This window comes from Sander lucioperca, chromosome 4 (genome assembly GCF_008315115.2).
Source record: "Sander lucioperca isolate FBNREF2018 chromosome 4, SLUC_FBN_1.2, whole genome shotgun sequence".
Taxonomy (NCBI): domain Eukaryota; kingdom Metazoa; phylum Chordata; class Actinopteri; order Perciformes; family Percidae; genus Sander; species Sander lucioperca.
The window spans coordinates 39,161,245-39,187,664 of record NC_050176.1 but is presented as its reverse complement, the minus strand read 5'-3'; the positions used below and the strand labels follow the sequence as shown (position 1 = coordinate 39,187,664).

The window sequence follows — 26,420 nt, the reverse complement described above, 5'->3', positions numbered from 1 at the left end:
TGTTTACACCAGGCTTGGTCAGTGCTCAATATACTACTGTGACTGAAGTAGTTAAATAAAAGTCATTCATATAAATTCATGCATCCCCAAATTTCATCATCACATGCAGGCCTGGCCTCCAGGAAAGAACAGTTTGTTTAATCTAATCTTGTGTTGTTCATACTATACAATGATTTATTGCTCGTCTTTATTGAATCACAAGTAGATTATTTTCAAAAATCGTTCAGCCCTACAAAAAATTCTTACAGGCATCACCTGTATTGATTCATGAAACCTTCTGTCTATATAGTGCTGGTACAGATAACCCTCTAAAGCGACAATATTGCCCTGCAAAAAAAGGAAGTAGTACTAACATATATGATGGCAAGAAAAAGGCAAGGTTTGGGTCATTATGTTGCTGTACGATCAAGCTGCCCAACTGGTCTCTTTTTTTAATTAATTGCCTTTTTCTTGTGGTTATATGGATATTGTTAAGAAATTAGTTGGCAGTTATAGTTAAAAAAAAAATTTTAAAAAGTGATTTTCCACTAGTACCATCCTTGAGTTAACTGCTGCGGCTTTTGGTTTTCTCTAAAAGGTATGCACTTGTTCATGAGAATTTTTTTTTTCTCTTTCAACAGGACATCTGAATGCACTAACACTAAATCAGCGCAGGATGTACTCCTCAGTCTTGCATCCCAAATTGTCAGTAACCAAAAATGCAGATTCAACATCAATAGGTCCTCAGTACTGGATGGTGCCATGCGTGGCTTCAAACGACTGTCCCATCCAATCCCTCGTACCAGATGTGCATCAAGTTTTCAGATGACTTGGGAATAGATGAAGAGGCTGTGGACCTTGGTGGTCCTAGGAGGGAATTTTTACGATTGCTTATGGAAGCCTTGATACAGTCACCGATGTTTGAAGGAAAGGATGGCAAAATGAATTTGGGTCTGGACAGTTCTGGTAAATGCTATATTTTTGGTCCCAAAGTATTGATTGCTTTATATTTCCTATAATCACAGCCCTTGTTTTGTCCTATTCATGTTATCCTATGTTTTGTCTGTCAATGTTATGTTTTCTCCAGCTTTAAGAGAAGATCGCTATTTCATTGCTGGCCGAGCCATTGCTGTAAGTCTTGTTCATGGTGGTCCTCCTCCAGGATTCTTGGCACCAACACTGTATGCTTGCCTAGTTGGTGAAAAGTCCTCAATAAAGCCTGTCTTGGAAGACATTGCTGATGCTGACCTGTATGAGAAGGTTAAAAAGGTAATTGTACTTTAAATATATTGTAAAATGTGAATATTAAGTGTATATTTCATTCCATGTGTGATGGCTGCAGCTCAATGGTTAAAGCAAGGTATCACTGGTCTAACAGAACTGAAGTAGCTGGGCCAATCACACTAGAAATATTTGCAAATTTATTGTTTTATGGATGACCTGTTACACGCCACAGAACCACTGCAAGATTACCTGGCAAATGCTGGGTGCCTCAGGCCATTAAAATGCATTGAAGACAGAGACCTACTTGTTCAAGACATCCTCATGTTTCAGGTGGTCCACAGAGTCTGCGGGGCACTTGAAAGGTCTGTGTCACACTATTGTTTATAAACCAAATTAGTGCAATTGTTATTACATTAATAATAACCCAAAAAAACTGTATTTGGAAATATTTCTGCTGTTTTTCTCTGCACAAATAGAAGAAAATCAAAACATTTGAGCATCTTTTTTTATTTTGTATATAGTGGTAGTAGTGGAAAGCAGTGTATTTTTTTAAGAGTGTTCCCTTTCAACTAGGCCTACCAGAACTGTGCAAGAATAACCCAACTCAAAGAAAAACAGCCTCAAACAGTTCATACAGTCAGCAGGCAATTTCTCTTTGTAAAGTAGGCTGTACAACAATTATATTTTCACAATTAAGACATATTACACATAGAAAAACAAAACTTGAAACAACAGTGAATTCACTTTACTTTTTCACCTGATTATTCTAAAAATTACTGGCAGCTTACAAAACTGGAACTGAACTGGATTTCAAATTATGTTAGGAATTTTCAAAACATTATCAAACATCATTGACTTATTATTACTTATTTTTATTTATTGGTTTATTTGATATTCTAGCTCATTCTGCATTAGTAATACAATACAATAAATGATTAGCATTCCAATTTGAAACATAAGTATTTTTATTTTTTATAGATTTGTGGAGGGGCTGAATACCCTTGGTGTTCTGAATGCAATCCGAATGCATCCTGGCAGTTTTAGGCCCTTAATGTGCCATGAACCATCTGCACTCACTGCTGACATAATGGATCACCTTTTCCACAACCGCCTGTCTGAAGTGGGAAGCAACAAGAGAAGAGCAGAGGAACGTGTGGTACCATTTTGGAGGGACTACCTGCAGGATGTTGAAGGTAAATACTGCAGCTAGTTAAGGCACGATCTCTCATGCTATTGGTCACTCCAAATGTACATAATATTGAACAAGGAAAAAACATTTGAACTACAACTTTCACAGTTGTATCACAATTGTAAAGAACCCTCTGGCCAATTTGTGAACTGCTTTCACATTTAGTCTGTATTTCTTTCTTTCCATTCACTATTTGTTATGTTTTATTCTTCTTACCACCCCCTATATTATTTATTCTTTGATTCTTTAAATTCTACTATTTTTTTACTTAAACCCTTTCTATCACCATCTCACAATATGCTTTCTATTTCCTTTACATTTGTCTTTCTTTCCCTCCTTTTGTCATTACATTCTTTCCATGGCTCACTTCTTCCTGTCTTTCTTTGAGTCTTTAGCTTTGGTGTTTTCTATGTTGTAACTTCCTGGAATGATTGCTGTACAATTTCATTGTTTTCTTTGTTTTTTTTTGGTTGTTTACAGAGCAAGAAGGACCATCAAAGCTAGGTAAAATCCTAGCCTTTGCCACAGGTGCAAGTGTCATCCCTCCAGTTGGCTTCTCCCCACAGCCATCAATCGATTTCCTGCATGATCATTCCTCCAGCCCGAGACGCTGTTTGCCTATGGCCAACACCTGCATTAACTGCCTTAAGCTACCGCTTTTTGACAAATATGGGGATTTCAGGGAGAGAATGGACTTTGCAGTTGGTAACACACAGGGTTTTGGTAGGGAATAACAGAACATCATGAGTGGTTAGTTCCAAGTACCCTCTTGAGGATGTTTGGAATAGACAGGTTAAGAATACACAGTGAAAATATATGTTTGTTTTTTTACCAGAAAAATTAGCAAGAAAAAAAATCACCTTTTGAGTGTTAAAGGTGAAAGGGTTCAGATTTTTTTTAACCTGTACCCTATTTTACTATGTTTGTTTGTCTAAGTGACTGATGGGGAGAACAATCTTTGAAATTGGTCCAGTATTTATTAAGATCCCTGTAGTCGGCAGTGGCGAAACTAGATGCAATGTTAGTTATTGGATAATTGCTTGTTTTGTCACTGACATGCTCAGATTATTATTCTATATCTTTTTGTTAAAGGACAATTCTGGCGTAAAACGAACCTAGGGGTTATTAACAGATGTGTACCTCTCTCTGCTACATGTTTTCATGCTAATCGAATGAGTTTGTAGCTTGAAAGACGCTAGCGCGGACCGCTGATTAGCTTACAACGCTAGTATTTAGGGCACAGGGAAAGTAAAAAGAAATCGCTATTTATACCACTAAAAAGGCTCAAAATATCACCAAACTTCAATGGTAGCATAATGAGGGTCCCTAAATGTTAACCGAAGCATTGAGAACTTTGTAAGTTTACAGACAGTTTATTGAAAAGATAGATTACAAAGACACTCACGTTCATGTTTACATGCCGACTTGAAAACCAGTCATGACTTACAGCTGGCGATGCAAACTAAAATCAAAAGCAGTTTGCTCAATATATCTGAAATAATCACACTATAACTTGTCTAGTGTACTCAGTGGATAACTGTCCATCTAGTCCCTCCGGTCTGGGTTGCCGAAAGAGTTTCAAGTCCAGCCCTGTTTATCAGAGAGGAAATCTTCAGATTGTACAAAACACTGTGTCTCTTGGGCATCGCGACGCAACAGGTCCCACTCCGTGCAACACACACTCGACACTCCTGTTGGGTGGCCATAGCTTCACAATGTCCTCAGGTCACCACCAGTTTCCTGAAGTACGAGGATGTGTTGTGGCATTGACTACCGGTAGCTCTCTCTCTCTCTCTCTCGTAGGCCTTTCACGGAGCTCCCGCATCTTATCTTTTCAATAAACTGTCTGTACACTTACAAAGTTCTCAATGCTTGGGTTAACATGCAGGGACCCTCATTATGCTACCGTTGAAGTTTGGTGATATTTTGAGCCTTTTCAGTGGTATAAATAGTGATTTGTTTTTACGTTCCCTGTGCCCTGAATATTAGTGTTGTAAGCTAATCAGTGGTCCGCGCTAGCGTCTTTCAAGCTAAAAACATTCGATTAGCATGAAAACATGTAGCAGAGAGTGACAGAGTGGGTACACATCTGTTAATAACCCCTAGGTTAGTTTTGCACCAGAATTGTCCTTTAAAGAGTACATTATATGAAAGACCATCCTCCACCTCACCAGTTTATGGTTCCCATCAATATGCCTGTGTGAAAATTGAAATGTCGACAATGAAAAAAAGAACTGCAACCATGGTAAATATTTTTACAGAACCAGAATCTGTTCCCAACTTGATTGACCTATTTGTTATTTTTCTCAACTCTCGTGGTTTACAACATATCTGAAGCCTGTGATATGGCATTTAATACCTTAACCCCCTTTACTGCTGTTGATGTGTATCAAGTCAAAAAACCTTCATATGTTAGTAGATTAATTTCTAAAATCCTATGGCAAAAAGCATTCCAAAAAGTGTTTCATTGAGAAGGTCCATTGCCAGACAAATAAAGTATATGTATGTTGTATGTCAACTCATTTACAGAAATTGTTTAAAACAAAGGGTGCACCATTATATTAACATGACATTAAACAACAGTGTAAGACCATTCCTAGTCTAATATAAAATATATTAAAATATTGGGCGGATGAAATTTGTTGTGGGCATTAAGGGTCTCCTCAGGATGAATAATATTCCATCCAATACTTTTGCCTTATGTACTGTATAATCATATGATGTGGTAAATGCATTCCGGTGTTTTGGTATAAAAATACTACAAAACTAATTAAGAAAAAAAACAACCATCTGAAACATAAGAGTAGTTCCAACATTTGTATTTAATGTTACTACAAACATTTTCTGTGGTATATGGACTTCTATACTCTAGTGTACTATTGCAATAGTAAGAGTATTTAAAAAAACATGAAATTATTATTTGACCAGTTTGTGTATTTGAAGACAGAACTATTTCCAAACAGAAAAAATACTCACCATAACTGATTGGGCGTTTGAACATTGTAAATTCTTCGTCGAATTGCGCGGCGTCGCCGGTAGGCCCGTCCAACTGGATCAAGATGTTGCAGGCAGCGTCTTACGCGACAGCGTTGTATTCTGATGTTGCGTGATAGCAGGCCTCCAAACACATACCTTTCCCCTGCATTTGGGGTGGTTTGAAGGATCTATCTAGTAATGTCAGTCAAGACCTTGTCAGACATTTCTGTATAGGTCAGTGGTCCAATTTCAAGTTGCTCTCTATGTCTGTACAGTGTCCGCCTGCTGATTCCAAAGCATACAGCTATTCTTTGCCAACTCATTCCAAGAGATAAACAGTGGGTAATTTGACCATGTAGCATGCTGTACTGAGGGCGACCAGGAAGACCATTTCTGATAGTTGGAGGTGCTCTTGAATCAAACATAGCTCGTTGTCTCACTTCTAATGATCTTGAATTTTCATTTGAATTGATAATAGAACAAAGGCAGGCATACGTAGCCTCTAGTGCACCCAAACTTTCCCGACTGTCACTCCCTCCTAACTGCTGGCAAAGCAAAATAAAGGAAAACATTGTCCGTCTGTAAGAATCAAGCTCACCAAATAATCTTTGCAAAACCATGCTGTCAGGTCCCATGCTCTCAGTTTCCCTTATAATGTCATGAACACACCGCATTGTATCTGTAAAAAACAAAGTAATGTCCTCCTCATTACCATTAACTTCCACAAAAACAAATGGGACTTGCAAAAGAAGGTAAATAAAATGAAAATTCATGTCTACCCTGCTAAACTTCCTAACAAAAACTGTAAAAGTTATCCTTTAAGTGTCGTAAAGTTCTACTGCTTGTTTTAATTGTGCCTTGTAGCTCCAGTTTAGCTTGCAGTGCTCTGGGCAGATACACGCTTGTTTTAAGGCGGTCAGCGAATCAGGGAATGAGGATTTAAACTGTCTTCCTGTTTGATCAAACTAACTTCCTTTTTAATTATACTCTCACACACACTACTATACTCTCTCACACACACACACACACACACGCTACTATACTCTCTCACACACACTACTATACTCTCACATACACTACTATACGCTCTCACACACACTATTATACTCTCTCACACACACTACTATACTCTCACACACACTATTATACTCTCTCACACACACTACTATACTCTCTCACACACACTACTATGCTCTCTCACACACACTACTATGCTCTCTCACACACACTACTATACTCTCTCACATACACTACTATACTCTCTCACACACACTACTATACTCTCTCACATACACTACTATACTCTCTCACATACACTACTATACTCTCTCACACACTACTATGCTCTCTCACACACACTACTATACTCTCTCACACACACTACTATGCTCTCTCACACACACTACTATACTCTCTCACACACACTACTATACTCTCTCACATACACTACTATACTCTCTCACACACACTACTATGCTCTCTCACATACACTACTATACTCTCTCACACACACTACTATACTCTCTCACACACACTACTATACTCTCTCACACACACTACTATACTCTCTCACACACACTACTATACCCTCTCATACATACATGTAAAAGGAGTATAATAGTGTGTGTGTATGAGTATAGTGGTGTATATGCAAAATTATGATAGTGTGTGTAAGACAGAAGTATGAATTATTTCCTATACGGCCTCTCATACAACTGCTTTGAGATCATAGACTGTAAATATTAAGTCTATGTTTGAGATACGTTTTCTCTCATTTGGTGGGTGTGCTCAGGTCACAGGTGATACTCAATCAGCAGAGACGTCTGTAAACTCGTGGTGATAAAACATTTAAAACTGCATCAGCGTTTAACGTTGACGTTTGTTTAAGCCATATTACATGAGAGGGTTTGATTCCGAGGTCCGAAAGGCGCATCACTGAAGTGTAGGCCTCCTCAAGTGTAATATTGTGATTATACAACAACGGTTACCAACAAAATAGGTGATCAATCTGTATTCATATTGTGGAATAATTCACTCTTGAAATACAATAAACAGACAGGATTTCTAGTCCCTCCCTGTTTGTAAACCAGCCAATTTACCGCGGGATTTATCAAACTGAACAAATCCCGCCCGCACATATAAACACAAAACTGCTTTGCTAACTCCATCGTGTTGTAAGTAAGACATCTGCTGAAAAAGTTATTGTATTCATTAACATGATTGCCGTACTGTTTAGTTCACAAACATCCAAAACACCAAAGTACGAAGACATAGGGACCAGACGCGAGCTTTTATTTTGAAAAGTCAAAGCTCGGGGACAGCACCTGCCGGGAGGGCATGAGACGGGAGCATAGACTGTGTATATATATTAATTTAACATACAGTCTATGGACGGGAGGCATGAGACAGGAGTTCTCCAGGCTGCAGCCATACCCAACTCTAATAAAAAGGCAGAGTGCTCTCTCCCCGTGGGGTCTCTTCCACTAGCTGCTCCCTCTCATCATAAACCATGTAGTGCTTGAGAAATCCTGCTGATATTACAGTAAAATATATCATGTTAAAAGAAAATGAAGACACACACACAAAAAAAAAAAACCACATCACAGGGTCAAGCAGAGTAGAGAATAACAGGACGATGATCTGCACCTCCACAAAATAAACCATAGGGCAGATTAAAGGAGCTGTAGGTAGGATTGGGAAGATCCAGGACTTAGCCAAAAAATTTGAACATCAACAACTTTTCAGTCCCTCCCCCCTTTCTGCTAAAGCTGAAAACGGTCTCCTAAGCCCCTCCCCCCACAAGGGAGAATGAATGCGTGTGCATGAGCAGTGATTGACACATAGTTAGACACCCCCCCTGGCCTTGATTGGAGCATCTGAACAGGGAGCGGTGGATTTTTGTAAATCTCACTACAGGCTGTAGGTGGAGCCAGAGGAGCTGGATTTTTCTTTTAAATGACCTGCTTCATGTAGTTCTACTCTAACATAGGGTCAGTTTCAGCTAATATGACAGAAAGGTAGTTTTATAAGTCTTACCTACTGCACCCTTAATAAGCACAGCCAGACTGACAAATCCACGTTTGAGCAACTCAGAAAACATTGTTCCAGATCACTTTTCCCTCATTCAGTTAAAAAAAGATTTAAGCATTCTTATTAGTACCAGTGACATAGATGAGCATGGTAACATTATAAACTGTGCTTATATCTAGAGCTGCAAATATTAATCGATGAATCGATCGTTTACCAATAATGCTTTCGATGACAGAGATCTAATATTTAATAGTCCACATTTGATTTTCCTATTCTGTTCTGTCATTGCAGTGGTTGTTTTAATTCCAATTAGGTTGTTTAGTATAGCACCTCTTTTGTTAGTGTTTTGTTTAAACGGTCTCAGTCGGGGGACAGACACGGTGGTTATGGGATTATGAATGGGTGATTGCTCTGAAGGGAGCACAGAGGGGCGTGTAGCGCTGTATCTCTGATTATTGACTTTGGGAGAGTATCTATTACATTAATCGCTGTACCTGAATGAGATTATTTTGATAATCAATTAATCTGTTTGAGTCATTCTTTTTGAAAAAAAATTAAAAATGATTTGAAACCAGCTTCTTAAATGTGAATATTTTCTAGTTTCTTCTCTCCTCTGTGACAGTAAACTGAATATCTTTGAGTTGTGGACAAAACAAGACATTTGAGGACATCATCTTGGGCTTTTGAAAACTGATCAACATTTTTCACCATTTTTCTGATATTTTATAGACCAACCAACTAATGCAATAACTGAGAAAATAATCAAAAGATGAATCGACTATGAAAATAACCGTTAGTTGCAGCCTTATTCATGTGTTTGGTGTCTATGTGTGTTGGCATGTGTAAAGGCAGATTAATTGAAGACATGTTACTGTTTCTCTCCGTAGTATATAAACGGAGGTAACCTGGAGCAGCTGTTGGACAGCGATCTGTACCTGTCGTGGTGCGTCAGGATCGGTCTGTCTCTGGATATCGCCCGAGGGCTGCAGTACCTGCACAACAAGGGCATATTCCACAGAGACCTCACCTCCAAGGTACAGCATTTATCATGAGGGCTCCGTGAGCTACATTGATCTATTTACAGAGACTAACTTTACCTGGAGACAATACACCGAATCACCGTGACGATGCGCTAACACAAAAAAATGGCAGTTGACTTTAATAGAGATATGTAAAAAATTAACATTACAAGTTCAACAAAGATGTGTTGCAGGGCTGTTGCTTTGGATTGCATTATGTGTACAGTGGGGTCTAGTTTTACATCATATATATATATATATATATATATATATATATATATATATATATATATATATATATATACACAATATACAAAATATTATAAATAAAATCATAGCGCTGGCTCACAGCAAATTTGGACCAGTGCAGTGTACCTGAATGAGAATGTGTCTGACGGGAAAGCAGATGAGTGTCTCAAAATCTGACGAAAATCTTTTAAACTGACCTTTGTTGATCTGAAATGAAGACAGATTCAGAAACTGCATGGCCTATTTGTCTCTTAAAATGTTTTCAGAAAAACGTTTCGGTGAACTATTTTAGTACAATATGAGATCGTATTTAACGCACCGGGGAGAGCAGCAGTGAGATAGGATTTAGCAGTATGTAAGTAGTATGTAAGGGCGAATTTCCGCGTAAGGGGGTTGGTTGGGGTGGTGGATGGGTCAAACACAGGACTTTCACCCAGGAGAGCGGGGTTTGCGTCCCGCTTGTCACTCTTGCTGTAGTCGTTTTTTTTCTTTCCTCCCGCGTGTCACAGAACCGTAAGCCCACTCACGACCTTTTTCTTAACATAACTACGTCAAAAGGGACGGCAACAGTCCCGACCAAGCGCGTTTACTTATAGCGCTAAAGGAGACTTTTAGCGTCAATAAGAACGACAAAGGCACCTGACCAAGCGTCTACGCTGGTCGACGTAATGACGGCGCCATTGATTACGGGAAGGTGTTTACGTAGGTGGAGCGTTCAATGCAGTAGGCTGTGAGAAAGTGGAAATGGAACTCGTGAGCAGAAAAAGTGTTGTTTGGCAGTACTTTCAATCAAAAGATGCCATTCAAGTCCAGCTACATGTTCAATTTACAATGCCGATTTGTCTGGTGGTGGCGAGGACCCTAAACTATACACAACATCACCGCTGTTACAACATCTGGTATGAAACATCCGAAAGAATACGAGTTGTGATGAAGGAATCTACAGACAGCAGCCAAAATGCAGCAACTTCAGGTACGGCAAAGGAAGGACAGTCACAGCTAAAAACTTGTGTTAACCAGACGACCATTAGCAGCTTTGCTAGCCCTACACCGAATGAAAAATACACTGCTGTGGACGTTGTTTACTTCATTAATGAGTTTATTGTGTTAATGGACTGAGGATGGGAGGAGGATTCGGTATTCGGTTTCGGATTCAGCAGAATCTTAACCAGTGGATTCAGTATTTGGCCGAACCACAAAAATCTGGATTCAGTGCATCCCTATTTCCTATCCATGATGATTTCCAACCGCAGAGTAATGTCAGACAGTCTGCTTCCTGTTTACAGCGGCACGTGCATGCCCAGTGTATGTGAATGGTCATGTGATATGTGTTGTCAGACGTGTTGATATGGACCGAGATCAGTTCTGTTACTGAAACTAAAGCTCTTGTGTGGAAAATGTAGTGGTGTAGACGTAGCCTTAGATAGATATTACTGACTAACACTTATGGCTCTTCTCTTGTGCTACTTTTATAATATGTTATAGCAAAGTCCCGCTCATACACCCGCCCAACCAATCACGAGTCAATCCCAGCTGTCAATTATTACGTTTCACCCTGTTTAATAGAATCAAATAACTAATAAAACCCAACTTATCAGAACATGAACACCTGAACAAACATCAACGTGATCAGAACTACCTGAAATAACAGAAACCATCTGTTAAAACATTTTTTTGACATGTACTTTGATTTTTTTAGTTTGGTCCACATCCCATCCACTAACATGGAGGGGGCCTGGTTTATGACCTATACTACAGCCAGCCACCAGGAGGCGATCCAGATGTTTTGGCTTCACCTATACAGTCTATGCATCTACCCCTGGTTTGAACACATTGACAGAGAGCTTGGATGAGATGGATTTGGAGTGCTGAACCTGATCAACTTCTCATGATTTTCACGTTTTATGACTATGAGTATTAGCACAAATACCAGAAGCTTTAGACCCCAAACTATTTGTGTTGGTATCAATCCTCTACTACCCATAAGGCTGCAGTTTACCGCTGTGTGAAATCTAGTTGAGGCCTAACCTAACCTATGTGTGCACTTCCTCTCCTCTGCTCAGGTGGATGTGTTTGCGTACGGCATCATCCTGTGTGAGATCATTGCCCGGATTGAAGCTGATCCTGACTTCTTACCGAGGACAGAGGTAGTCTTCACGCCTGGGATTTATTCTGCTTGTGTAGTGGTGTGTCGCTCCCGCACAGACAGAAACATGTTGCTACTTTAATATGTATGGCGGGAAGAATAATAAGAAATAATATTTTCTGTCAATGTTCTAAACTGCTCTCTAGGAGAAAAGTGTATCATTACAGAGCCAGTTTGTTCAATAGTTCATCACTGAAAGGCTGTGTGTCTGTATGTGTCTGTGTAAGTCGTGATTGTAATGGTTTTCTATAACCTGTATTTGTAGCCTCTAGTTATTGATACTTGATATGCAGTGATTTAATATTTGTAACATAGCAACAAGACATGGAGGATTGCATTGAAACCTCTGTGTGTGTGTGTGTGTGTGTGTGTGTGTGTGTGTGTGTGTGTGTGTGTGTGTGTGTGTGTGTGTGTGTGTGTGTGTGTGTGTGTGTGTAGGACTTTGGTCTGGACGTGGATGCATTTGAGAACATGGTTGGTGATTGTCCAGCTGCGTTCTTTAGCCTTGCTGTTGCCTGCTGTAATGTAAGTACACACACATGCATGCACACACACACACACACACACACACACACACACACACACACACACACACACACACACACACACACACACACACACACACACACACACACACACACACACACAGTCTCATAAGCATACCCAAACAGAATCTGCAGACCTTTTTTTTCACAGTTTTCAGCGATGATCCAGAATGGAAATCTGTGGATTTTCTGGTTGAAGCAGAGATGTGTTAACATTTTGAGTTTTATTTTAGTTTTTTTATATTTGTTGAAAATCTGCGGAATTCTGTGTGGCCCTGCTCATAAGGTTGCAGAGTGTATACTTGTTTTGAGTTTTAATGCACTTGTCTGACACCACCATGGACAGTTGGACCTCTCTCTCTCACTCTGTGTGTCTTTGTTGACAGCATGTTACTAACTTCTCTAAATGAATGTTTTCTTGATGTTAACATACATTCTTCATATGTGGATCTTTGTCTTCGTGTTTTCAGATGAGTGCAGTGAGCCGTCCCTCGTTCTCTGACATCGTCTTCACATTTGAGGGCATGGACAGAGAAGAAGAGAGAGAGAAGCCCATTGCACTCGGTAAAAGGACCAAATATAATTCCATTTTTTATGTCTTCATAAGGGTAAAAGACATAGAAGACGTTTTTTTACAGCACTTTTGATATGGGTGCTCCCCCAGCTTACACAGCTTTTCTCTGAAGACTTGATCTGTCCCCTATCTTTAAGCATAGTAAGTGCTAGGGGAGGGAGGGGAGGGAAATGCATCATAGATATAATATATCATAGATGGCCAACATTCTGATTAGCCAGAGGGTGTGCATTACCTTTGAATAACTGTGCAGCTGGACTGGAGCCAGTGATAACCACTCATATTTATAGTCATTCATACAGCCATCATAACCTGGTGGGGGCTACTTCCCTTTTCCTCTTTGCATATTAGACATTCATTTATCATATTTGATGTGGGGACCCCCCTTCAAGACAGAACCTTGAGATGAGATTATAAAGCAGGACCTATTTAAGGCCCTTATCATGTCAGGTAATATTAGTGGTGAATATTTCCAAGCAAACTTTGAATAAAAGTAGCACAAGCCATTTGACACAGGACCCTGGAGTAGTTGCTACAGCTTCTCACACGTCAGATGGTTTCCCCCTCTCAGGGTTTCCCCCAGAGAGTTAGCTTACTTCATGGCAGACAGAGTAGCGTTGCATCCTGGGAAATAAGATTCTGGTATTTTCCGGTAATTTTCCAAAAGAACTGTTTTTGTTTGCCTGCTGGAACTGGGAATCTTTTAGCCTAGTTGACACCAGACCCTTCTGAGTTGTAACTGAGAGTGGGTCTCGATTTGGAAAAATTGGAAATGGGCTTGAATGGGCTCTTGGCCAGACGGACTTGCAGAGCAAATCTCAAATTTGCCGGAAGTTCATCAGGGTTTTCCCAGGCTAGGAATCTTGAACATGTGATTAAGCATGACACCTTCTCCAAAACCTCATTAGCAGTAGCACACACACATAAAACCATACCATTTCTGATTCACTCTGGTACAAGAATATGATGAAAAAGAGGATGTAACAGTAGTAACATAGTTTGGTTGGTATTGTGTTTTTTCCACCTCAAAGATTGAGACTACGTTTAAGTCTACATAATATTCCGGGTTTTGCGACTATTCCAAAAAAGACAAAATTCCGACTAAGCTGTTTTCATGGCTAATGAAAGTTTATATTTCACTAATATTCCAGTTTATATGTAGCCATGCAAAATAGGATTTTTCTAAGTTATCCAGCGGTGGTGGACTTGTTGGACCGTGTGAACACAGCCTCCCTCTTTCATTTCCTCAACCTCCTTCATGAAAAGGTCACCGTTGGCTCATATTCAAAAACCTGTTGGAACCTAAGTGTTACGGGAATGACTCAAAACGCCTCTCAAGATGTCTAGGATAACAATGCATTCCCTAACTGGAACCACGACCTCAGCTAACTCCGTCAGCAGCTTCACACGAGCGACCAGCCCCGTCTTCTGCTGTTGCTGCTGTCTCGTTCAAGTTATTAGTGGTTGGTCGAAAAGAAAAGAAAGCTGGTAATAAAAGGCGTTCAGGCTTCGAGGCCACCGTCAAAGGTGCTCAAAAATCAAATGTCTCTTCAGTGTCGAGAGCTACACACAACATCCGTGATTCCATGACAAGAGTCTCTCTTTAGCTCGCCGAGACTCAATCTTCGTATTAACTCTGAGCACCTGCGGTTAATTGATAAGCCCCGCCCACTACCAGCCAGCCAAACCAGTTGTTGCGTACAACAACACACAGAGCTAACCGTAAACTGACCGCAAACTGTCGCAAGCCCAAGTAAAACACATATTGTGCTGTATAAATGTCCAAACAATGCTTCTAAAACCCGACTAATACTGGCATATATCCCACATGTCGTAATATGAAAATGCAATATTCGGAAAAAGGCTTTATTCAGAATGTCCAAACGGAATATGCTGTTTACATGACCTGTGTCAAGTTCAGAATATTGTCATATTCGGAATAATAGTGGATTGTTAGTATGCATGGAACATACTAAAAGCATAACCAAATGTTACGACCCAGCTCGCTCAGAATCACAGGTGCACAAACTACAAAGGAAAGAAAGGGTGCGTGGGTGCTGTTTAAAACAAAGAAACAAAGATAACCAAAAAGGACTTTAAAATATAAGAGCTAAACCACTAAAATATACAAACAAACCTAGAAACAAAACCTCACTATTTAGTTCTACTTTAAAAGAAAACACAAGAAGACAGCACCCCTAAAACTAGTGAAAGTAACATAAAATATCTAGGAATGTGATGTGTGTCAGTATTTTAAAACTGAACCCTGGTCCAGTCTCCCAGGTAGTGTCACCTTACAAAGCACCTCAAATCAAACACATGCAATTAGTTGATATTCAACAAGCATTTAGCAAAACATTCAACAAAGCACAACCAGAGTCATGTTGGCAGGCTGATCAAGGAAAATTACAGCTGCAGCCAGTGACGATCAGACACTATATATATATATATATATATATATATATAAACACAAACCCATTTTAACGGCGTCAATTTTTTTATTGCAAGGTTAACCTTCTTTTTGGCCTAGCAAACTTTGTAGTAACTAGTAACGTTAGAAAAACTACAACACCACACCAGATCTAGCTAGACCGGAAACAGAACAACAGGCTTGTGAGCCGGCCAAAGAGTAGTAGGCTAACGTTACGTTTTGAGTGGATGGCGAGCGTGAGACGCTGAAATGGATGCCAATAAGATTCTGAATGGAAAGTTTACTTTTAAAAAGTTGCCAAATGGTTCCATTGACAAGACCAAAGTGATCTGTGTGTTTTGTCGTTGTGAACTGAGCTATCATCGCAGCACGTCCAGTCTGAAATACCACTTGATGACCAAGCACACAGCTGATGGCCAAGCACACAGCTGATGGCCAAGCACACAGCTGATGGCCAAGCACACAGCTGATGGCCAAGCACACAGCTGATGGCCAAGCACACAGCTGATGCCAGGCGACAAAAGCACAAAGCAAGCCGATCCACTTTTCCATGTTGATAAGAGCCTTAAAATGAGAAAAAATAATTGGACAAAAAGAAATCTAGGGACATTTAGAATAGATAAAAATGTGCGATTAATTGCGAGGTGACTATGACATTAATGCGATTAATCGCAATTAAATATTTTAATCGTTTGACAGCACTAATATATATATTAGCCTGATATCTCTGTCAGGACTGAAAAGGGGGAATAGGGTGCCGCTCCAATCAGTGTCCTCTAGCATCAAGTAGGAAGAGGGAGGGATCAAACTAACTGGGCCAATCCCTGACTGGAGAACGCACACCCTACTTGGCATGTTACAAATAATGACAAACAGAGTTAAAGACAGGGAAAGGTGCCAGCGGCGGCCCTAACACCATATTATACACCAGATAATAACTCCCAGTGTCATTTGTCTTTGTGGTCATGTTCTATTTCACGTACATGTCTGTCTCCCTCCTTCCCTTGCTCAGAGCCAGTGGCAGCAGACGTCAGCCCGTACCGGTGCCACAGCTCTCCTTGTCACCCGGGTGACCGCAGCCAGCAACGGCAGGGCTTAGCGAGGAGCCAATCGGACACGTTATCCCCGGGCACCCAGACGCCTCTTCTCCTCGGGACCCCTGTGCGGGTCAACCCCTTCTCTCTCAGACAGGACCTGAATGGGGGGCGGTGTAAACTCTTAGACACACCTAGCAAGTCCGTCATCTCCCTGACATTTACCCTCCCGGCGCTTCGCAACCCTTGCTCCTCCCCCCACCTTCTCCGAGGGATGCCAGGGACGCGAGCGCTGCCGAGGAGGTGCCAGTCGCTCCCCTGTACTCCAGAGCTCAGCTGGACTGTAGCCTTGCCAAGAGACCCGGAGGGGAAGGAGGAGGAAAAGGATGAAGAAGACAACAGAGTGGCGATTACAAGAGGGACAGTGGAGGATGTGGGGGACCACATGAGGAAGAAGACAGGGGCGTCAGAGGAGGCAGATGAGAGGTTACAGGTAGAGCAAATGGAGATAACTGCCAAGAGAGAGTTGTTAACGGAGGAGGATGGGATGGAAGAGGATTCATGTCTTTCTGTGGAGCTGGAGATGGTGTCTCTGGAGCGGTTAGAGGAAGAGGAGGAAGAGGAGGTACATCTAACAGAACCCATGGACTGTACCAAGTCTCCTGAGCCAGCAGAGAGAGTCATTGACTCCTCACCTGGAAGACCCCTGCTCACCTCCACTTGCTCCTCCTCCTTACAGACCAATGGCTGGCGACTCCCCATCTCCAACGGACCGCGCACATTGCCTGCTCTGCCACGACTGGACAACAACAACGGCTCAGCCCTTGTGATTGGTCAGCAGGTGCGGTGGGGTGGAGGAGAGCGTGCGAATGGTTACAGCGGCTCCCAGCTCCAGTCCTCTGGCCCTAGCGGCACCTCTGAGCAGGATGAGGTCATTTCCTGTCCAGGCTGCTGTCTGGTGGGTCTGAGTTTCCCCTTTGTGTGCCTCCGGGGTTCAACTGCCGTGCCCGCCCCCCACCAAAGGGCTTCGTTACCACGGCGACTCTACCAGAACCTCAACGGTACCATAACCGGTGGCAGCGCTTCCTCGTCAACCACAGCCGCCCCAGCAACCAAAGCTCTACTGTGTCGAAGCACAAATGGACTCGTAGTGGGTGGGCCCTCGGTGCCATGTGAGCCTGGCCGGTCCCTGCCGGAGGCCCAGAGATAAGCCTGCTGACGGGGGATGCACCAGCACTACATTTTAGAGGACAAACTTAGTAACACTAAGGGCACTTTCACACCTGTAGTTCGGTAGACTCGGTGCAATTCGGGGGTGAAGTTGCAACGTTGTTGCATTTTTCATTTGGTTCGGTTTGCGTTCAGACTGCACTTTGTCAGGCGCACCAAACGTTAACAAATGTCACACGGTTGAAACGGTCGCTGGTCTATTGGACAGAATATCAGAGTGACAGTGTTTTTTAAATGGGGGTACTAGTACCCATAGAGGTACTTTGGAGTACTGCAGAGGTACGTGAGATTTTTTTTAAATGTTAATAAAATATCAGTCATGCCTAATTCCTAAAATAATTAAACTATAATAATGAATTCTTTAAGTGGAACATTCAGCATTTGAAATGTAGCATTTAAGTGTTTTTTAGTTACAAGACACTGATGGTTCAGCACTATGTACCTCTTTATTTAGGCCTTTTTCTACCAAAATAGTTTGCACTGGTCAGGGGGTACTTGGCTAAAAAGATATTTCAAAGGAGGGTTGGGGGGGTCCATTATTGACAAAAGTTGGAGAACCACTGTTTTAGAAGAAGGCGAACAATATGAGCAGCTGACAGACAGCGAGGGAAGGAGATGGCGGGCCCTGATGAGAGAGAGATGATGATGTGTTGTCACCCAGACGATGAGCAATATGTGGTCATAATAAGTTATGGATTTGAAATGTATCGTCCCTTAAACCATCTATTTTATTCTATATATTTCAACTCTGCACACAATTTATGGAGTTCATAAATTGTGTGCAAAGTTGAAATTGCAGGCTACTTTGTGCACTATTTTTGGTTTACATCCTACATTTGGGTCAGATATCATTCTCAGCTAAAGGGAACTGAACTCTAGTGCACTTGGAAGGGAACCGAGACCTCCTTCAAGCAGAACAAAGTTTTTGGTCAGCACCAAAGTTCCAACGGCCTTTCACACCAACCCAAACGAACCGGATTATCCAACGAAACGCTCCAGGGTTGGGTCAAAACGGACCAAACAGCTGAGGTGTGAAGTCACCCTAAATGTTGCTTCGCAAATACTGAGAACCCAATACTGAGAACCCAATACTGAGCCCAGCATCTGTGTGTGTTAATAATTCTGTGCAGTCCCAGCAAACAGTAGTAGGTTGGTGGTTAAAGTGCCACCGCACTCATGCGTAAAGGGTCAACTACAGAACATTCCTGGAATTTACACCAATGTTGGGTAGAAAGATGGCTGTGCATATTGCTGGTGTTTCCACTCTTACTTGGAATTATCATTTTACAGACATTAGACACACTTTTGTTTCTTCGTGAAATGAAGCCATGCTTTGGACCATTTCTTCCTTTCCACCATGACTCCCTCAGTGTAGTGGCATAGATGCATGAGTTTGGCGTCATTGTTTTGCAATGGGCAACTGACAGAAAACATTCCAGCCTTGATAAAAGGAATTGGAACCAGTTCTAGATTCCCATCCCTAGGCCCACTACTGATGGACCACTGCACTGTTAAGCCCAGGTTTCAATATGGAGTTAACACAAACATGGGAAGCACAGTGTGCAGGTCCAAACCATATTTAAAATTGATTCTATTTAATTAATGGAACAATAACTACAGAGGGAATATTTATATAATATATCAAGATGATTTACTTCCTAAATGTGTGTGTGTGTGTGTGTGTGTGTGTGTGTGTGTGTGTGTGTGTGTGTGTGTGTGTGTGTGTGTGTGTGTGTGTGTAAGCTGATATCTGTTGCTTGGGGGACTTAAAGGAAGAAACTCTTGGGCTTGTCATGTAAATTCTTTTGCACTTGCAGGAAGACACCAGGCTTTTATTTAATGGTGCTTTATTTAAATGTGTGTGTGTGTGTGTGTGTGTGTGTGTGTGTGTGTGTGTGTGTGTGTGTGTGTGTGTGTGTGTGTAAGCTGATATCTGTTGCTTGGGGGACTTAAAGGAAGAAACTCTTGGGCTTGTCATGTAAATTCTTTTGCACTTGCAGGAAGACACCAGGCTTTTATTTAATGGTGCTTTATTTAAATGTGTGTGTGTGTGTGTGTGTGTGTGTGTGTGTGTGCGCTTCTGGCCCAACAAATTAAACACCATTCACCCTTTGATCATCTTGTGTGTGGAAATGTGCATTTTGATCACACTGTTGTAACTTAAAAATGGTATGTGGAGCAGGTATGCATATTTATTGTACAGAATACAGATCATTCCACACACTGTGTGTGTATGTGCTTTTGAGCGAAGGGTAGAGTGATGGATACTTGCAGGATAACCTTTATCCCTTCATTTCTGATGTTAAACCATGATTTTTCGCTTCATTTCTATGTTTGTTCTTCTATACAACTGCGTGCAATAATCTGGTAATAAACAGAAGTGGTTGTGCATAACCCTCTGCGTGGTTTTTAATTATTTTTTTAACATTTACTAAATAGTTGAAAGTGAAGGAGTGCTGCCCTCGGAAAATGATGAAGTTGAGACACAGAAACAGTAATTTCAAGTCAAAAAGACTAGGTAAAAACTTATGGCTGGACTGTGTACGGTTATATATATTTGTGAGAATAAAGTGAGAGGCTTTAGAGTTCCTGAGCTGACATTGTCGTCTCTGCTTCTCTGGGTTATGAGAGGCCATCTGGTTTTTTAAAGTGATAAGATATTATAAAGGGAGTACAGGATATTGGCCCCCAGGGAATGATTGGAAACTGAGAAAAGGTCTCCTCTGACCACGGGAAGCAGAGATGACAATGGAGCAGTGTTACGCAGGCGGAGAAGTGTAGCGCAAGTTATGAAAATGTCCTTGGCTCTCACGCAACTCCCTAGAAGATTAAGAAAATACACAGGTATTCATTAATATGAACATCGTAAAACATTTTGTAACCGATGTATACTTTTGGTAAATGGAATGCAACGTAGCAAATCCCAACAATAACAGCTTGTCTCTTTCTTATCTGATGCCTTTTAGCGGCATCAGATGCCTGGCGAGACTCTGTCGGTTTGTTAGGAGAGATAGACTTGTCTTGTAATATCTGATCCGTGTACACGTATTTGTAATTGCAATATCATTCTTCACTAAAGCTTGTTATAATTTTAACTGAACGAATCCTGAGTTTTATTTCTGATCTACCAGTCACTAAAGATTTGAGTGGAGACTAAGTGGAGTCAGATGGCCAGACCGGTCATCGGTCACATTTTTACACCAAAATCTTACAACGGTTATTGTGCTTAACTGTGGCCATAGTAAATAGTCAACAGTGGTGTCTATATATATATATATATATATATATATATATATATGAAATGTTCTTTTGTAGTGGAACGTGTTATATATTTGTTAAGTAGCAAATCACTGCCATGCTAGAAATACTTGAGACAAATAATTGAGGACTGCTTTCAATGTAATCATGCTATTTTTAACAAGTTATTGTTCTGGAGAACCATCTAAAGTGTTATTTCTCTAATGTTAATGTTATTTTCAAATCATTCCAAAGAAAACTGTGAGGCGAGAAAACATAAGGAGTCCGGGGAATAAGCTCCCCAGAACTAAGATAGTAACAAGCATTTCTGGGACATAGATGCACACCGATGGAAAGAGAGAGGAGAGAGGAGCTCAGTGTGTCAAAGGAAGTCCCCTGGCAGTCTAAAACTATAACAGCATAACTAAGAGCTGGTCCAAGGCAAACCTGGGCCAGCTCTGTAAGGGTTGGTAGATGAATTTGACGACGACGATGAAGAGGAGCAGAGAAGAGAAGGGGTGCCATGTCTAGGCGAACCCTGCAACTTGTCACTCCTTAACTATAAGCTTTATCAAAGAGGAGAGTTTTAAGTTTACTCTTAAATATGGTGACGGTGTCTGCCCCCCGAACCCAGACTGGGAGCTGGTTCCACAGGAGAGGAACCTGGTAGCTGAAGGCTCTGGCTCCCATTCTACTTTTAGAGACTCTAGGAACCACAAGTAACTCTGCATTCTGGGAGTGCAGTGCTCTAGTGGGACAATAAGTAATTTGTTAAACAGATCAGACCTAGGTTGCCACTCTGGTCAGGAGCCCAGTCATGATACCTCATCATCAAAAAACAACAAAGGTTGATCACAAACTGGCTGGTCACACTCAACAGCACAACTCTGAGTCTGGGCACAAACCTGTTACTGAACAGAATGTCCTATTCATAGTTCCACTAACACTTCAAGCTATTCTAGTTCCATTTTTATTCCATAGTGGGTCAGATGTGTGCACTATTTCCTGCAGATTACTGCCAGTTCTTGTAAATGGTGGAGGGAGGGGTGAGCAGCAGAGAGAGTGAGGAATTATAACTGTAGTTATCGTTGTTATGTAGGTGGGGTGGATATAGCAGCCAAGTGTGATAAACAGAACTGACTGACTCTTTTGCTGGCATATCCAGGATCCTTCCTTATAGTTTTTTCTAAATAATTGAATTAATAAAGGAATTCATTCATTCACAAATGTTTCACTCATGCTTTATTTTACAGGTTCATCATTGTTTAAACATATTCAAGTAAAAGGACCATGTATTTTGTGACTTTGTATAGGGAAATCAAGACGTAGACTCACATAATTCATTCTAATTTACTGTTAGTGTGACCTAGGGAGTTTTTAGGTCAGTACACAGCTGACATGTTTACAGTCATGTTTGAGGTTCAACATGTATGAACAACAAAGTATTTAATAATAAATAAATAATGGATTGATATCAGTTCATAGAATGGAAATAAATAAATCATTTATTATTCACATCTTTTTTGTTCTCCATTTTAATTTGTTATTTCATTTATGCAGTTATTTACTTATAAACAAGTCAGATTTGGTCTTCCATACAGTAACCCCCCCCCCACCCCACCACCCCTGCATGTTGTAGGACTCACTTGACGATACACGGCCTCAACAGGAAATTCTTACTGTATAGTGCTGCACTGCAGTTATAACACAACACTCCCTAAAGTGGGATCTGTATCTATGTGTCTTTATTCTTTAAAGTTTTAGGTATTATAAGTGGAATGATTACAACAAGCTAGTCAAAATGTCTTTGAGGCAAGAAAATATATAACACTGTTTGTTTTGGACTGTAAAACCCCTGCTTTAACTGTAGTTTCAGTTTCACTATGATGTCCACTGTGGAACTGCTTGTAGGTGTGGTTTGCTGCAAGCAGCCAGCTGACAAAGATGAGAAGCAGCAGAAAGACTGTTCCAGCACCTGCACTCAACCAGAAATGGCCAGCAAATACTACCATGGTAAGTCGAGATACTATTACTCATGTTGTTATATTATGGTCATGTTTGGGTTCATACTTTTATTTTTGGGGATCTACTAGTTTACATACTTTAATGTTAAAAAACAACAACATTATTTTTCTCATACTGTCTGTCAAAGAGACCGGTGCTACACCTCCCTTCACCCTCTGTTGTTTAAGCACCCGTCTCTTTAAGTTAAGAGAGAAGTGACTATATTTGGACAAACAGCAGCGCTGGGGAATATGACACAGCTAAGTGTCAGTAGGCCTATATCACAGCTCCTGCTTCTGGAACGCGGAGTAGGGAATCAGAACTTCAGTCAACAGTCCCTTTCTCCATAAGGATTTAGATTATCAGCCATAATGTCTAAACCATCCCATAATGTCTAAACCATCCCATAATGTCTAAACCATCCGAGGTAGACTGACCTGAGCTATGTGGTCTAAACCATCCCATAATGTCTACTCTTGTAGAAGTTAGAAGTCTGTATGAAATCAACCTTGTTTAAGAAAAACATGTTTTATCCGCGATGTTATAGAGAAAAACTACAGTGCCCACAATCCTAAGCGTAACAACAACGTCTCTGATTGGTCAAACTTGCTGTTACCATAGTAACATTTACTGTACCCGCGAAACTGCGAACGGCTAGAGCGAGCTTCTACCATTGAAGTCTCTGATAGTTTCTGTACACGGTCTTGTACTTTTTACCTTTTATACCTTTTTCAAAATGTTTCTTACTTTGAGAGTGTTCATTCACAATCCCAACCACATCGTCGGAGGTGACTTCAGGCAGGTAGCGGAGAGACTTGGTCCAGCAGTGTCTATTGGGCTCCGCCATTGTAAAAAGCTAACAGGAAGAGCTGTATCCCCACTCAGAGACGTTCTTCCGGTCTTCAATTGTTGCGTGACATAGGCCTATGGTGCTTGTTTGCTTGAGCTATAAATCCTGGCCCGTGTTCACTCTTTTTCTTTCCTACGGCTGACATCCAGCCTGCACCATTGTCTTTTGGTTTTGCACCTTCAACATTCCCACAACACACATGCCACACATCCATGCAATGTTTTCATTGTTGATATTGTTGATTTACACACTCCATTGTTCATTTGAGTTAACCTTTGTTTAGTAAAGAATTACTTTTTACTTAAAAGTTGCCTTGCATGGGCTCCTTCTTGTCAAATTTCAAGAGCCAGTTTGGGACAAATATTATTTCTCAGGAGCCATTTTTTGAGGCGGTAACCTACTGTGTAGTATATGAATGTGCTGCAAATTACTGCTCCTGAAAACTGAATCTCTTTTGAAATGAGAAGCATAGAGAAATAGGATATTTTACAGTCTAATGTTCTTTTTTAATTTGTTTCACGATGTTGATGCACTTTACAAAGGATTATAGATATCTAGAGCATTCATTCTTTTTCTAATGCTATTAATTCTTCCATACAGAACAAAAGAAGAATATGAGGATAGTATTGGTGGGGAAGACTGGGAATGGGAAGAGTGCCACTGGAAACACCATTCTGGGACGACAGTGCTTTGAATCAAAGTTCAGTGCAAAGTCTATGACTGTAGACTGTTCCCAGGGCAAAGCTGTGGTGGATGGGCAACAGGTGGCTGTTATCGACACCCCAGGCCTGTTTGACACCAGGTTTGGCATGGATAGAACAACTAAAGATATGAGCCAGTGCATCTCTTATGCTGCTCCTGGACCCCATGTGTTCCTGGTGGTCATCCGGCTGGGCAGATACACCGAAGAGGAAAAGCAGACAGTGCAAAGGATTCAAGAAATCTTTGGACAGGCTGCAGACAGATACAGCATGGTTCTCTTTACTCATGGGGACCTTCTTGAAGACACAACTATTGAAGACTTCTTGATGGAATCCTCAGACCTGCAAGAACTCGTGGCCAGATGTAATGGCCAGTACCATGTCTTCAATAATAAGCTGAAGGATCGCTCTCAGGTCACTGAGCTGCTCCAGAAGATCAGAAATTTAACCCAGAAGAACGGAGGAAGCCACTACACAAACGAGATGTTCCAAGAGGCCGAGAGGGCAGTCGAAGAGGAGAAACAACGCATCCTGAAAGAGAAAGAAGAGCAAATACGCAAAGAAAAAGAGAAACTGGAGAGAAAACTTCAGGAAGAATATGAAAAACAGATGAAGGAAATGAATGAACAACTTCAGGCTGAGAGGGAGAGGGAGAGGAAAGAGAGAGAGGAGGAGAGGGAGAGGGAGAGGGAGAGAAGAGAGAGGGAGAGGATGAGGCAGAGGGAGGAAAGAGAAGCAGAGAGGAAGAGAGATGAAGAGGAGCGAGAAAGGCAAAGAGCAAATATGCAGAAATATTTTGAGGAGCAGCATGAAAGAGAACTGGAAGTAGAAAGAGAAAGGTTGAGATGGCAATCACAGCAGCAATCTGATTCACAAAATGATTGTACGATTCTCTGATTAAAATGAGAAAGAAAGGGTCAAACTTCCCTCCTCTCACTATAACACTGAATAGTAATGACAACTTATCAGCCATTGATACCTCAAGTTAACATACTGATATACTTTAAAACTTCACATTTACAATTTACAACTGGGAAGAACCAGGCAGTCCTTCTTGTCTGACATCATCGGCAACAATGCATATAATACATGTACTATGTTGGCTACCATTGAGAAGCAGGGCTCTCAAGTTTTGAAGACAGGCAAGAGTGACATTCTATCTGCATGGTGACTAATGATGGGGGGGGGACACACACCTGCATTCTGGTGAATTTGTATGCACCTATTTCTACCTTTTTCTGAATCAATTTATGCTGGAAATATCTTTATGTAAAGGGAAACAGATTATAATCCAAATATAAGAACATAATGGAATATATTGCAATAAGGCTCTCAGGCATTCTGTATTGATTTCAACTATTTATTCTCCTGTAGATCAACTTTTCTAATTATATCTGAGTCACCACACATGTAGTCTAGGCATCATTTACTCTTCCCTTCTCTTTTGCATCTTTTGTTGAGGAAGTAACCTCCTTAAAAGGTGACAATTATTCACCTCAATGATACATTAATTCATTTTAATTTATTAATTAACCCCTGGACTGTAATACTGTTAAGTTTTGAGCAAGATTTCTGCTGATGTTCAAAACTTTGTGCACATTCAAAATATATCTGTGTTCTCTGAGATTTGGAGGAGTCGTGATATTTAGAGAAAAATAAAGTTAGAGTAGTCACTATATTTCAGAAAATAATCTACCTGCACCATAGTCTGCTGTGCATTACATGATTGCTCTGCTGATACGGTAGATCTCAGACCGTCTGACAGAAACAGAGCCCCGTTTGGGTCTCTGGCATGGATGTATTAAGAGAACTGATCTGGTCTCTGAATGAGTGAACGTTTAGGGAAGTGTCTGTACGCTGCTCTATGCTTTTTTTTCATTGGTTGTTGCGTTAAATCTTACCCAGATACAATAGTGCTATTTTCTGATTGGCTATTGTGTAGCCCCCCTTTTTTTTTTTGATTGGCTGATAAGTGGCAGGCTCAACAAAGAACTCCACGGGA

The 26,420-nt window shown here is 40.9% G+C and overlaps 2 protein-coding genes across 2 annotated transcripts in view; both read left to right on the top strand.

Moving 5' to 3' along the window:
• The window catches only part of LOC116060536 (GTPase IMAP family member 9-like), a 65,538-nt gene extending 40,205 nt beyond the window's left edge, over window positions 1–25,333 (top strand). Inside the window, exons 2-3 of the mRNA XM_031314145.2 lie at window positions 22,775–22,876; window positions 24,318–25,333. Of these exons, the coding sequence (XP_031170005.1) occupies window positions 22,775–22,876; window positions 24,318–25,315 (1,100 nt within the window). The 3' untranslated portion in view covers window positions 25,316–25,333. The remainder of the gene's footprint in view (window positions 1–22,774; window positions 22,877–24,317) is intronic.
• On the top strand, window positions 1,420–3,228 carry LOC118494887 (G2/M phase-specific E3 ubiquitin-protein ligase-like). Its single transcript, XM_036000524.1, has 3 exons — window positions 1,420–1,565; window positions 2,182–2,396; window positions 2,873–3,228. The coding sequence occupies exons 1-3, from the start codon at window positions 1,525–1,527 to the stop codon at window positions 3,124–3,126; spliced, it is 510 nt and encodes a 169-aa protein (XP_035856417.1). The 5' UTR covers window positions 1,420–1,524; the 3' UTR covers window positions 3,127–3,228.
• Window positions 25,334–26,420: the final 1,087 nt, after the last annotated feature.

Excerpts from the sequence above, each read along its gene's own strand:
- LOC118494887 (XM_036000524.1), top strand. The coding sequence starts at position 1,525 with ATGTTTCAGGTGGTCCACAGAGTCTGCGGGGCACTTGAAAG. Across the intron at positions 1,566-2,181 it reads GTCTGCGGGGCACTTGAAAG|ATTTGTGGAGGGGCTGAATA; the intron begins GTCTGTGTCACA and ends TATTTTTTATAG. Across the intron at positions 2,397-2,872 it reads CTACCTGCAGGATGTTGAAG|AGCAAGAAGGACCATCAAAG; the intron begins GTAAATACTGCA and ends GGTTGTTTACAG.